Below are 12871 nucleotides of genomic sequence, written 5' to 3'. Positions count from 1 at the left end.
ACAAATAAAAAGGGGCGTAGGGCTGAGTCTCTTTCAGTTCTGGCAGTGGGGAATCACATTGGCCCCACATTTTGCCAGGTTGGATCTGAACCCGGGTCGGCCACATGCAAGGCAAGTGCCCTCCCCACTGTGCTCTCTCTCCAACCCATATCATGAGACAGCTGCCAAGAAGCATTCCCTCACAAAATCAGTATAATTCTGACATTTTCCAGCAGATGAAGCAGCATATTTTCACTTATTTATTTTTGTTCTGGGGCCACCCCTGGCAGTGCCCAGGGATCACTTCTGCCCTCTGCTCAGGGGTCGCTCCTGGCAGGGCATGAGGAGCTCTATGGGGTACCAGCGATCGAACCCAGGTCTGCTAACACACAACACAAAGCACCCACCCTGCTGTACTCTCTCTTGGGCTCAGAACATAATGCCTTCCACCCAGTGAAGAAACAGTGGTGGGAGTGAGTAAAATACTTGGCCCGTGATCAGTAGTATGGGGGGCTCCGTGCCTGAACCCCAGCTCAGGTGCAAGGCTGAGGTACCTGTCTGGGCCCAGGTTCTCGCCCGTGTCGAAAGCGCGTGCGACCAGGATCATAGACTGCCGGTCGCCAGCCTCCGCCGCCTTCAGTAAGTAGTCAAAGCCTTTGGTTTTATTCTCTTCCGTCTCCTGCCAATGCAAACCCAGGGTGGGGAGGGAGAAAAATATTAGGCCAGCCCTCGAGGGTTGCCACAAATTACCCTTCTTCCTCTCTTCAGAACCCATATTTTGTTTTCATCTTATGTTTTGTTTTGGGGCCACACCCAGCAGTGCTCAGGGCTTACTCCTCGCTCAGGGATCACTCCTGTAACAGCGCAGAGGACCCTAAAGGTACCAGGGATCAAAGCCGGGTCAGCCACTTGCAAGGCAAATGCCCTACCTGATGTCTGCTGCATTATCTCCCTAAACAGATGCAGTCAGATAGGGGAGTTTCTGGGACTGGCTTTCTTTACTCAGTGTCACTATATCACTGTATCACTGTCATCCAGTTGTTCATCGATTTACGTGAGTGGGCACCAGTAATGTCTCCATCCGTCCCAGCCCTGAGATTTTAGCAACCTCTCCTTACTCGTCTTTCCTGATGCTGCCATATTGGAGGCTCTTTCAGGTCAGGTAAATGAGACCTGTTATTGTTACTGTTTTTGGCATATCGAATACACCACGGTTAACTTACTAGGGTCTGCCGTCTCACTCAGTATAAAGTCTTTTTTTTTTTCTATAAAACTTCTTTTTTTAAATTTGTTGGTCACACCCAACAATTCTCAGGAGGGTTACTTCTGGCTCTGTGACCAGGAACCACTCCTAATGAGCTCAGGGGACCATATGAGATGCCAGGGATCAAACTCGGGTCAGCTGTATGCAAAGCAAATGCCCTACCCACTCTACTATCTCTCTGGTCCCCAGTATAAAGTTTCCAGTGGTCTAATACCCAAAAGTAGAGAGAAAGAGAGAGTATGGGGGAAATTGTCTGCCATAGAGGCAGAGGGAGGAGTGGGATGGGGAGGAGGGGAATACAGGGGACACTGATGGTGGAAAAAGTGCATTGTTGGAGGGATGGGTGTTCGATCATTGTATGACTGAAACTCAAACATGAAAGCTTTGTAACTGTATCTCACGGTGATGCAATAAAAAAAAGTTTTCAATGGTCTTCAGTGCTTCATTCATTTTATGGCCAAATATCATTCCACTGTATGAACGGATCGCATTGTATTAATCCTATCGCATCTGCATGGGACTCTGGGGCAGCTTTGACAGTGCAGCTGCGAGCAGCCATGTATGAGTCCCGGCGTGGAGGGCTGAGTCCCATCCTCCATGGAACTGCAAAGCCACATGTGCCTAGTCTATGTTTAGTCTTTGAAGGTGGCCGCATGTTATTTTTCATGGTGGTTGCACTGGAGGCCGCTCCCCCACCTCAATTCCATTCTGCTCCCCCAGATCCATCCTGCAGCCCCAGGAGCCAGAGAGACGCCTTCAAGGACCAAACAGGGCCACACGCCTCAGTCAAAGCTGCTCCGAGACTTCCCGACTCACTAGGAGACAGACCCAAAGGTCTTGTGACCTCCCCTGTGGCCATCTCAGCCTTCCAGTGCCATGGCAAACACTGGGCAGGGCTGGTGTCACCGCCCCAAGGGCTGAGTGTCTGCCTTGCCTGCTCTCAGCCTTTGGATTCACCCCCCAGCTCTGTGAAGCCCCCCACCCATGCACTGTGAGGTTTGCCGGGGGGTGGGGGGGTCTGCCAGCACTGCTGGACACAGGTCCCCATGCCTGGGCCTGAGCACTAAACCATCAGAGCAACCCAGCCAGATGAGCATCATCAGCATCACCTGAGGCCTGCTTGGGAGACACCCCCGCCCCCACCATCGCCCTCAAAATGATGACAAAACACTGGCCAGGGCTGTGGCTCAGCGGCAGAGCACAGGCCTCCCCTGAGTCAGGTAAGCCTCAGCATTGCCAAGAGTTAAATACCAAAAAGACTGTGGGGTACCGGGGCCAGAGCAGGGAGGGCATCTGCCCCAGCACCCCCTAGGCTTCCTCGAACCTGCAGGAATGATCCCTGAGCACAGAGCGAGGAGTAAACCCTAAGCACTGCCGGATGTGGCCCCCAAACAAACAAGCAAACAAAAATAAATGAGGGCCAGGGCGATAGTACAGCAGGGAGGGAATTTGCCTTGTGCATGGCCAAACTGGGTTTGATCCCGGCATCCCATATGGTCTGCTGAGTTACCGCCAGGCCTAATTCCTGAGTGCAGAGCCAGGAATGACCCCTGAGCATCACCAGGTGTGATGACCCAAAGAATAAAAAATAAAAGAAGCCCCCCAAATCCACAGAGCACCTTATTTTGTGTCAGAGGTGGCTTCCCCCACCCAGCACCACTGCCAGGCCCCCCGGACAGACCACTGTCCCATGTCCATGCCAGGCCCAGCCTTGCCCACCTGCATACGCACAACCCCAGCCCACACAGTGGAGAGGACAGAAACAGGCACCCTGGGGCCACACGCACACCTAGGGCCTCTCCCCTCTCCAAGGAAATGCTGGCGTCCGCACGCCGGGCCAGTCCTGCTCAGCCAAGCTTGTCCCTGCTGTGCCCACGCACTAGAGCAAGAGCAGAAGCAGAACCACCCAGCACACACGTATCCTCTGGCCCCAGACCTTTTCTGGTCCCCCTGCAGCCTCATGTCCTGGGGAGGGGGGGGCTCCGGCCCTCAGGGACCCTGTGCATGGCTCTGCTCCCCTCCCCCTCCCTGCTGGGACCTAGCGCTGACTGCCTTGGACGGTCCCTGAAGCGAGCGCAGGGTGTGTGTGTGTGTGTGTGTGTGTGTGTGTGTGTATGTGTATATGTGTATGTGTGTGTATGTGTGTACATACGTGTGTGTAGGTGTGAGTGTATGTGTATGTGTGTGTATGTTTTGTAGGTGTGAGTGTATGTGTATGTGTGTATGAGTATATGTGTTTATGTGTGTGTGTATATGTGTATTTGTGTGCATGTGTGTGTGCATGTATATGTGTGTATGTATGTATGTGTGTGTGTGAGTATATGTGAATGTGTGTGTGTGTGTGTGAGTGTGTGTGTTGGGAGGCTGTTTGCCCTGCCTCAGGACACTGCTGGAATCAACCATCAGGAAACTGCACTGGCCTGGAGGACCCCCCGTCCTCAGTTCCCATCAGTATCAGCGGCTTCTCCATTCCTACGTTTGATGAACTGGGGAACTTGCTCCCCAAGATCCTCTCGCTCCCCTCCCTTACAAGGGCCTCAGTGAGGCTCAGAGCATGTCTCCCAGGCCCCAGAGTTAGGAGGGAACAGGACAGGCTGGCCGGGCCCCACTTCCCGCTGCCCCCGGGGTCTTGGCCCCTCACCTGCAGAGAGACATCGGCCAGGAGATGGTGCGGCAGCTGCGCACACATGAGGCCCAGGGCGACGATGGCCTCCAGCTCGCCCAGGTTGGCCGCCTGCTCCAGGTGGAACACAGCCGCCTCGCGGTCCCACGGCTCGTCCTTGGGGCAGAAGCGGCCACCCTCGTGGTAGCGCACCAAGGCCAGGTGGACCTGCCGGGTATACGGTGGGCTTGGCCAGGCTGCCTGGGAGACTGCTGCCCAGCTGGGCTCCCCACCGCACCGCGGGGTCTCAGCCTGCCCGGGCGAGCTTGTGGGGGAGGCTCTGGTCCAGGGCACCCCACTCTCACCTTCCCCAAAATGGACTTCCCGATCTTCCTCTCCAGGTCCAGAGCGCTCAGCCTCTGCAGCTCCAGGCCAACAGCGGAGGGCCGGGGCAGGTGCCGGCGGGAGGAGTTGAGGAGGTTCCACTTCTCCACGCTGACCTGAGCGGGGAAGAGCGGCCCACGGCTGAGTCCACAGGCCTGAGAGGCCAGAGGTGGGGCTGGACTCCCCACACCAGCCCTCGGCTGCCCCCAGGACACCAGCCTGGCCCACAAATTGGGGACAACAGGAGGCAGGACGGAGTCCCGTGATGGTTTTCTCAGGCCCTGGTGTGCGTGTGGGGGGGTGCTTACCCGCCCTGAGCTGCCCAGGCTGTCTTCGTCTGACTCGGACCTCCGATGGCCATTTGTGGGACCCTGAGGGAGATGGAGAGTGAAGCCCAAGAGCCGCCGCGCTGGCCCCCAAGTGCTGGAATCTCCGCCCAGAGACAGCCCAGCAAGAGCAGAGGGGAGGCGGGTGGAAGCCAGGACCCCCAGGGTGCGGCCAGCCTTGCTCCCCCTCTCCCTGCGGGGGCACATGGAGCTGGCTTGAACCCTGGGCCAGTCCTCGGCCTCCCCAGAGTTCTCCTAGCTGCTCCACATTCAACATGACAGGCCACGCCCCGACGGCCTCTGCTCAGGCTGATCTTGGTGTAGGTGAGCCCCCTAGGGTCCCCTCACTAGGACGCTGATGAGAGGATGCCTGGGAACCTGTCCCCTAGGGACCCACCGGGGGTCCAGAACATGCACCTGTGAGTGGGGCCCTCCCACCCACACCTGCACCTGGCTTGATAGCCCAGCAGGCTTTGTGCTCGGCACCCAGGGGTGCCAGCCCCCCCCTCACCTGCACCCACCTCTTCCCGCCCCATGTCTCATCCCCCACACCTGTGAAAGCATCAGTTACTGCCCTGCTATGCCTCGTGGTCTGCACTGATCTTAGTCTGAAATGATCCTTTTTACTAATTAGCTTATGACACCCCCAGCCCACTACCACCCTATCCCCCCCCACCCTCATGATGGGCCAGGAGACTTTGTGCTCATTTTGGGGGGAATTCCTTACGTGTTCTCGGGGCTCCAGGTCATCGAGCTCACCCCGCTTCTCACTGGGGTATCCACTGTCCCCGCTGTTTTCAGAATCCTATGGAGAGAAGATGGTTCTAGGGTCTTGGGGGTCCTTGGGTGGAGGTCAGTGGCTTGTGGACATTGCAACCCATTCATTTTTCTCTCTATTACTTATTTCTTTGGGGGGGGGCTCACACCTGGAAATGTTCAGGGCTTACTCCTGAGGTAAGATAGGGAAGGGGAGGGTGCTCGCCTTGCAGGCAGCCAACCTGGGTTTGATCACTGGCATCCCATATGGTCTCCTGAGCACCACCGCCAGAGCTATTCCTGAGTTCAGAGCCAGGAGTAACCCCTGAGCAAAGCTGGGTGTGGCCTCAAAACAAACAACTCCCCCCTAATTAATAATAATTTTAAAAAGTGTTTGCAGGGTTAGGGAGAAAGTACAGGGGTTAAGACACTCGCCTTGCATGCAGTTGCTCCCAGCTCCATCCCTAGCAATGCAGAGTCCCCTAAGCACCAGAGCCACCCTAAGAGCACAGAGCTGGGAGTAGTACGACCTCTCCCCGAAATAGTGTTGGTCACAGCAATGATTCTCTAAGTATCAGCTACACACACACTCTTCCATGTAAGAACTCTTAAAGGCAGTCAAGAGAGAATTTGAGGGTTGGAGACCGAGCTCAATGGTAGAAGGTTTGCCTTGCCCATGGAAGGCCTCGGGTTCCATGTGTGAACCCAATTCACGCTGTGAATTCCTGGTATCACACACACACACACACACACACACACACACACACACACACGTGTGTGCTTGGACTTCTGAGAAATCCCAAAGAGCCTTCCAGGTCTGTGCATAAGTGCAACATTACTGTGAAACCCGCCAAAAAAAAAAAAATATTCATGTAACACACATCGTCTAGATGCAGATCTGTGGCCTCCAGCTTCTTACTCCCGAGCTCCACAGAGGTTGCAGGAAACTGCTTTCTCCGACCTCTGAACATCACGGTTGACTGCCATGAGTCACAGGTTTGTGGCTGACACAGCCCCTCCCAGCAGCTGTGCCTACAGGACCAAGCTCCCAGTGCTGGCTCTAGGAACCGTGCTGCCTGGACAGACTCCCATTTCCTCTCCTCTAACCGTGTCCGGTTACTAGGACCCACCCAGCTCCTCCCTGGGGAAGGCCCAGCCTGTCTGGAAGCTGAGCCACGCCTGCAGCCCTGGGCCCCACCTGGCAGTGCCCACAGCTGACCCAGATCACCCTCCCGGCTGCAGACCCACCCTCAGTTCCCACTGGGCGTCTGAGGCCCCCTCCGTTCACGTACCCGGTGGTTGTCAAGGTCCTCCTGGTCATGGGGTGCCAGGTTATCCAGGTCGCTGAACGCAGGCCAGTCTATGCAGGGAGAGAAGGCAGACAGTTGGGCGGCTGGCTTGCCAACCCATGTGGACTAGAGCCGACCACAACTGCCACTGAGCCTTCTGCCCACTGTCAATTATACAGAAAGATGCAAAACTGGTAGAGGAGGGACTGGAGAGACAGCACAGCAGGTAGGGTGTTTGCCTTAGACATGGCCAACCTGGGTGCGATTCCCAGAATCCCATATGGTCACCCGAGCACCACCAGGGGTAATTCCTGAGTGCATAAGCCAGAAGTAACCCCTGTGCATCACCGGGTATGACCCAAAAAGGAAAAAGCAAAACTGGTAGAAGAATGTTCTCAGTAGGCTCACGTTCTTTGACCAGGACTCAGCTTGCAACTCTAAATGGACATTTGCTTTTTAAAAAATTTTTTGATTTGGGAGCCACACTCAGCAGTGCTCAGAGCTTATTCCTACGCCTGTATACTCAGGGATCAGTTCTGGTTTTGTGCTCAGGTATCACGCCTGGCGGTTGCTTGAGGGACTCTATGCAGTTCTGGGGATTGATCTTGCATTGGCCACGCTCAAGGCCAGTGCCCAACCGACTCTGGTCCCATCATGAGTTTGATAGCACAGCGGTAGGGCGTTTGCCTTGCATGCAGCCAACACGGGCCGACCCGAGTTCGATTCCTCCGCCCCTCTCGGAGAGCCCGGCAAGCTACCGAGAGTATCTCGCCCGCACGGCAGAGCCTGGCAAGCTCCCCGTGACGTATTCGATATGCCAGACACAGTAACAACAAAGTCTCCAATGGAGACGTTACTGGGCCCGCTCGAGCAAATTGATGATCAACGGGAGGGCCTTTACCTTTTATATTTTAAAATTTTATTTAAAATTTTATTGGATTAAAGTACCGTGATTTACAAAGTCATTTTATTGTTGAGTTTTAGGCATACCATGTTCCAGGAACCAGTCCTGTCACCAGTGTCATTTCCCTCCACCTGTGTTCTCAGGTTCCCTCACCCATCCTCCTATCCCCATCCTGCCATCTTGATAGGCATCATTTTAAACTTGGTTGTTAAAGTTTGAGTCTTTTTTTTTGGGGGGGGGGTCACACCTGGCATTGCACAGGGGTTACTCCTGGCTCATGCACTCAGAAATTTCCCTGGCAGTGCTAAGGGAACCATATAGGATGCTGGGAATCAAACCCGGGTTGACTGCGTGCAAGGCAAATGCCCTACCTGCTGTGCTGTCGCTCCAGCCCCACCACCTGAGTCTTGAACACCTTCCTGGGTTTTTGTTTGTTTGCTAACAAGGGTGAAAGCACGTTTCCTCTGCTCTCCCTGGTGCCTGTCCTCTGAAGGCAGCATGGGGGTGGGGAGCAAACCCTCACTCACGGAGCTGGTCCAGCTTCTGGCCGTAGGGGGTGGCCACAGATGGGGAAGAAGGCAGAGAGTCAAAGGTCACGTCACTCAAGTTCTCGTCTCCAGAGGTCTCTGAAAGGCGCCCGAGCAGTGGGGGCCGGCTCCCAGAGAGAGTCCTGATGCGGGGGCTCCCACACTTTTCCTCGGTCCCCCTCAAGATGGTCTTTGCTGATTGCTGAGGACAGTAATGAGGACATGGTTACCACGGCATGGTCTGGGTGAAGGAGGGGCTCTTCTTGTTGTCTGTTGCTCCCCCAAACCCTGATGTCCTTTTTTTCTTTTTTTTCTTTTCTTTTTTATTTATTTATTTTTTGCGTTTTGGGTCACACTGGCAATGCACAGAGGTTACTCCTGGCTCTGTACTCAGGAATTATTCCTGGTAGTATTCGGGGGACCATATGGGATGCTGGGAATCAAACCTGGGTTGGCTGCATGCAAGGCAAACGCCCTACCTGCTGTGCTATCACTCCAGCCCCACTGGTGTCCTTTTAGTGAAGGCTCTGATATCATGACTGGCAGAAAGTCTATATATAATCATGGAATGGGGCTGAAGTGATAGTACAATGGGTAAGGCATTTGCCTCCTCTGGTCTGTCTGTTAATTGGTCTGTTAACACTTTTTAAAAGAGGGACTTTTCTTAATGACCTAGTAAAGCCAGTTGACTCTGGGATCTGGAGAGATCGTACAGTAGGTAAGTTGCTTGCTTTGCATTCGGCTGACCTGGGTTCAATCCCTGGCATCCCATATTGTTCCCTGAGCTCTGCCACAAGTGATATCTTAGCTCAGAGCCAGGAGTAAGTGCTGGGTGTGGCCCCAAAACAAAATGAATAAGCAAATAAATGAATAAATAAAAGTAATCAGAGGAGATGAACCCAAAGAAGGGACATCTGTGGAGAGAGGGGTCACGGTGAAGGCTCAGGTCATGGATGGCACCAGCCCAGGGTTAATCCCTGACACTGCACGGTGCCCAGAACATCACCCAGGATAGCCCTGGAAGCCCCTGAGCCCCTTCAAAGGGTGGCCCTGGGTGTTCCCAGCACTGCAGGACCTGATCAGCTCCATGCCCTCGGGCCTTCCACGGAACCAGGCCTGGGTGGCCAAGAATCTCTAGGAGGGGCCCAAGCAATTCTTGGGAGCTTTGCACCCCCACTAAAGAAGAAGGGTCTTCTGGAACGGGGGCTCCAGGAGGCTGCCAGTCAGCATTCCCCCAAGGCCCCCCCACTGTGACAGCCCTGAGCTGGGAACTATGTGTATAAAGTATCCAGAACCCATGCTGGTCTTTTCTCAATCAATGTATCTGGGCCAGTGCAAAGGGGTGGGGGTGAGGTCACATTCTGGACACTGAGGTGCTGAAAGCCAGGCCAGGCCTGCACCGGCCATCACTACCCCAACACCCCGACGTAAACAGGCACCACACTCCTCTCTGGCTCTCTTTGCTCCCTCACTCCAGTCACCAATGCGCCCAGGGCCAGTCCCTCACTTTCCATGGGGGCACCCAGGAGGACGAGGGCCCAGAGGGGACAGAGCCCCAGCAGGGAGGCCGAAAGCAGCTCACATGACACCTACCAGCAACTCGGTGCTCTGGTTCACCGCGTCCCTCTCCCTGGGCGACAGGTCAAAGGGCGCCAGGCCCATGCTTTGGCAGATGCGGTTGCAGGCGTGAGAGTGGAAGAAGAGCGCCATGCCCCGGACACCTGTGGGCACAGCGGGGCTTTGCTGGGCGACGGGCAGGAGGGCAGGGCAGCCCAGGGTATGGGGTGGGGGAGGGGCAGGTGTCCCAGGCATTCACGGACTGGGGCGCAGGTGGCCCCCTGGTCTCCACGACAACAAGCTGCTTCCCCACAGACCCACCCAGGTTGCCGTCTCCGAAGTCAGTGCCCGTCTCGGTGTGGATCTGCGGGTCGGTGTAGAGGTCGCCCACACCCTGGATGTCCACCACGATCAGCTGATGGCCCGAGCGTTCAAACGTGAAGTGGCTGAAGGCCTGGGGTGGGGGAGGGGACAGGAAGGCCGAACTGAGCGCAGGAGGCCAGGCAGGGTGCTGGCTGCCCCACCTGCCTGGAGAAGCTGAGTGAGGCAAAGATGACAGGAAGGAAGGATCAGCTGAGCAGGAAGGGCTGTGGACAGAGGCTGCCAAGGGTGGGGGGCACCGAGGGCCCGCTGGGTGGAGGGGGGTAAGACTCCCCTGCCCCCTCCCCACAGGGACTCTCCTCCCCAGGGGCCTCACCTGTGGGGTCAGGCGCACGTTGTCGTCGCGGACAAAGCCCGAGTTGGAGTTGTACTTGATGTACTTGCCCTCGATGTAATGCTCCAGGTGGAACAGGGGCCGGCCGGGCCTCCCCGTCAGCTCCACCACGCACATCTGCATGATGTCCACCTGGGGGCCGTGCGAGTCAGCGGAGGGCAGGATCCCACAGCTCCCTCCACCCTGGGCACAGGGGCTGAGAGGAGCCAGGCTGCGTAGGCAACAGGGGATCCGGCCACTTACCTGCCCTTGATGGTGCCCCAGACACATGTGGCCAGGGCAAAGGTGGCATCCCTCCCCATCCCCCACCCCCAACCCCGCCCACTTCAGCTTGAGAATCAGCCTGACTGGGTGGGACAGGGGTTCTCAGACTTCCCCCATCCGTACCTTGGCCAAGAGGCTATAGCAGGACCACCCAGAAACCAGGTGTAGGCACAAAGACATGGGGGGACAGTGGCCTTCCCCCAGCAGTCACATCTCTTTTCCACCACATCATCTTTTGTTTGGGGGGGCACAGGTCACACCTCGCTCTGTGCTCAGAGATCACTTCCAGCTTAGGAGACCCTATGTGGTTCTGGGGCTTAAATCAGAGTCGGCCACTTGTGAGGCAAGTGCTTCAATCCCTGCTCTATAGCTCTCAGTCCCTATTTGCTGATGTTTTAAAGATGTTCATGTTCCCTGTCCATATTCCTGCTCTGTTTTCTTTTCTTTTTTGCTTTTTGGGCCACACCTGGCGATGCACAGGGGTTATTCCTGGCTCTGCACTCAGAAATTACCCCTGGTGGTGCTTAGCGGACCATATGCGATGCTGGGAATTGAACGCGGGTTGGCCGCGTGCAAGGCAAACACCTTACCCACTGTGTTATCGCTCCAGCTCCGTCCTTTTTCTTTTTTTAAGTTAAAAACAGGGACTGGAGTGATAGCACAGCGGGTAGGGCATGTGCCTTGCACGCGGCCAACCCACATTCGATTCCCAGCATCCCATATGGTACCCCAAGCACCTCCAGGAGTAATTTCTGTGTGAAGAGCCAGGAGTAACCCCTGTGCATCGCTGGGTATGACCCAAAAATTAAAAAAAAAAATTAAAAACAAAAAAAAAGGGGGTGGGCAGGACAGGACCGTTTGGGTCACACATGACAGAGTATGATGCTAGTGCTGGTAAGATGCTGAGGGGCTGCTCCTCATGTTACTTGGGAACCATGAGGTCCCAGGGGCCAAACCTGGGACTCAACAGTAACCTGTTCTCCAGCCCTTGGAGCTATCTCCTCAGATCCCATGTTTTAAAATAGTTTTTTGTTTGTTTGTTTACCAAAGGGCTGGAGCGGTAGCACAGCGGGTAGGGCGTCTGCCTTGCACGCAGCCAACATGGCCGACCCGAGTTCGATTCCTCCGCCCCTCTCGGAGAGCCCGGCAAGCTACCGAGAGTATTCGATATGCCAAACACAGTAACAACAAAGTCTCCAATGGAGACGTTACGGGCCCGCTCGAGCAAATCGATGATCAACGGGAGGGCCTCTACTACTTTACTCTGTTTTACCAAAGTAACACTGATTTACATGGTGACCACATTATTTATACTCTCATGGGCATCTCCGGACACTGTCCCCAGCTGCCTTGGGGGGGCGGGGTTGGGAGGGGTGCCCCCACCTGTTTGGGGGGCTTGTGCCGATTGTACTCCTCTCCCCAGAGCTTGGCCTCCATCTGCAGCCGCACGTCCTCAAAGTACACGTCCCTGTCCACAGACTCGATGTAGCGCTTGGCCACGTAGTTGGATGCCCCTTTCCACTGCTGGGTGTGCAGGAAGTTAGAAAGCTTCTTCCTGGGAGTTGGGAGAGGCAGGAGGGACCTATCTGAGTTCATTTAGGACTCATCCCTGGGTCCTTGGGACAGGAGGAGCCTGCCTGACCCAGCTGGTTAGAGCATTCCCATCACCATGGCATCCTTTACAGAGTGGGAAGGGGCTTAGGGTCAGCACAAAAATGTCCCATATCCCTTGGTCTCCAAATTCCAGAGCAGAAATGTGTGGGTACACCCGCTTCCCCTCCCCAGGCCATTCCCCCGGCCAAGACCAAAAGTGGGGCCCAAGGATGGTCAGATGGAGAAGGACATCAGGTGCAGAGGACCCTGGATATCATTTCTTGGCCAGAAATATCCCCATGTCTCCTCTCTCAGGAGTATCGGTGGGGCCCCTGAGCCAGGCTGAATCACTCACGTCCGGAAACACTCCCGCATAGCTCCACGGCCGAAGGGCTGAAAGACACCAGCCAACAGGTCAGCATTTCTGGGGCCCACCATCAGATCGGCATTTCCGGTGACCACCAGCAACAGCCCTGAGACAGGAGATTCCCCTGCCTCCACCCTGGATTCACCCTGGACTTCATCCTAAAAGCCCTATCCCCTAGCACCCAATCGTGGAGCTTCCAGCCAGGAGGCTGCAGGGGTGACAAGACCACCCCCATCTCCCCACCCTGATTGAACAAAAGCACCCCTGGAGAGCAAAGATGTTCTGGGGACGAAGAAGGGTGACAGGGAGACAGAGCATGTCCAGGGATGCTTTTGCAGCCTTGG

The 12871-nt window shown here is 55.6% G+C and overlaps 2 protein-coding genes across 2 annotated transcripts in view; both read right to left on the bottom strand.

Annotated features, from left to right (window-relative positions):
- POLR3E (RNA polymerase III subunit E) overlaps positions 1-12871 on the bottom strand; it is a 282521-nt gene that overhangs the window by 48347 nt on the left and 221303 nt on the right. The gene's annotated exons all lie outside the window — the stretch shown is intronic.
- EEF2K (eukaryotic elongation factor 2 kinase) overlaps positions 1-12871 on the bottom strand; it is a 34457-nt gene that overhangs the window by 3361 nt on the left and 18225 nt on the right. Inside the window, exons 4-15 of the mRNA XM_056138935.1 lie at positions 12516-12553; positions 11951-12122; positions 10286-10435; positions 9910-10042; positions 9625-9752; positions 8032-8233; positions 6604-6671; positions 5283-5360; positions 4538-4600; positions 4211-4345; positions 3885-4073; positions 534-658 (exon numbers count right to left, since the gene is read on the bottom strand). Coding sequence (XP_055994910.1) covers positions 534-658; positions 3885-4073; positions 4211-4345; positions 4538-4600; positions 5283-5360; positions 6604-6671; positions 8032-8233; positions 9625-9752; positions 9910-10042; positions 10286-10435; positions 11951-12122; positions 12516-12553 — 1481 coding nt within the window. The remainder of the gene's footprint in view (positions 1-533; positions 659-3884; positions 4074-4210; positions 4346-4537; positions 4601-5282; positions 5361-6603; positions 6672-8031; positions 8234-9624; positions 9753-9909; positions 10043-10285; positions 10436-11950; positions 12123-12515; positions 12554-12871) is intronic.

This window comes from Sorex fumeus, unplaced genomic scaffold, assembly GCF_029834395.1.
Source record: "Sorex fumeus unplaced genomic scaffold, SorFum_2.1 ptg000130l, whole genome shotgun sequence".
Classification (NCBI taxonomy): Eukaryota; Metazoa; Chordata; class Mammalia; order Eulipotyphla; family Soricidae; genus Sorex; species Sorex fumeus.
This window is presented reverse-complemented; position numbering and strand designations above follow the sequence as displayed.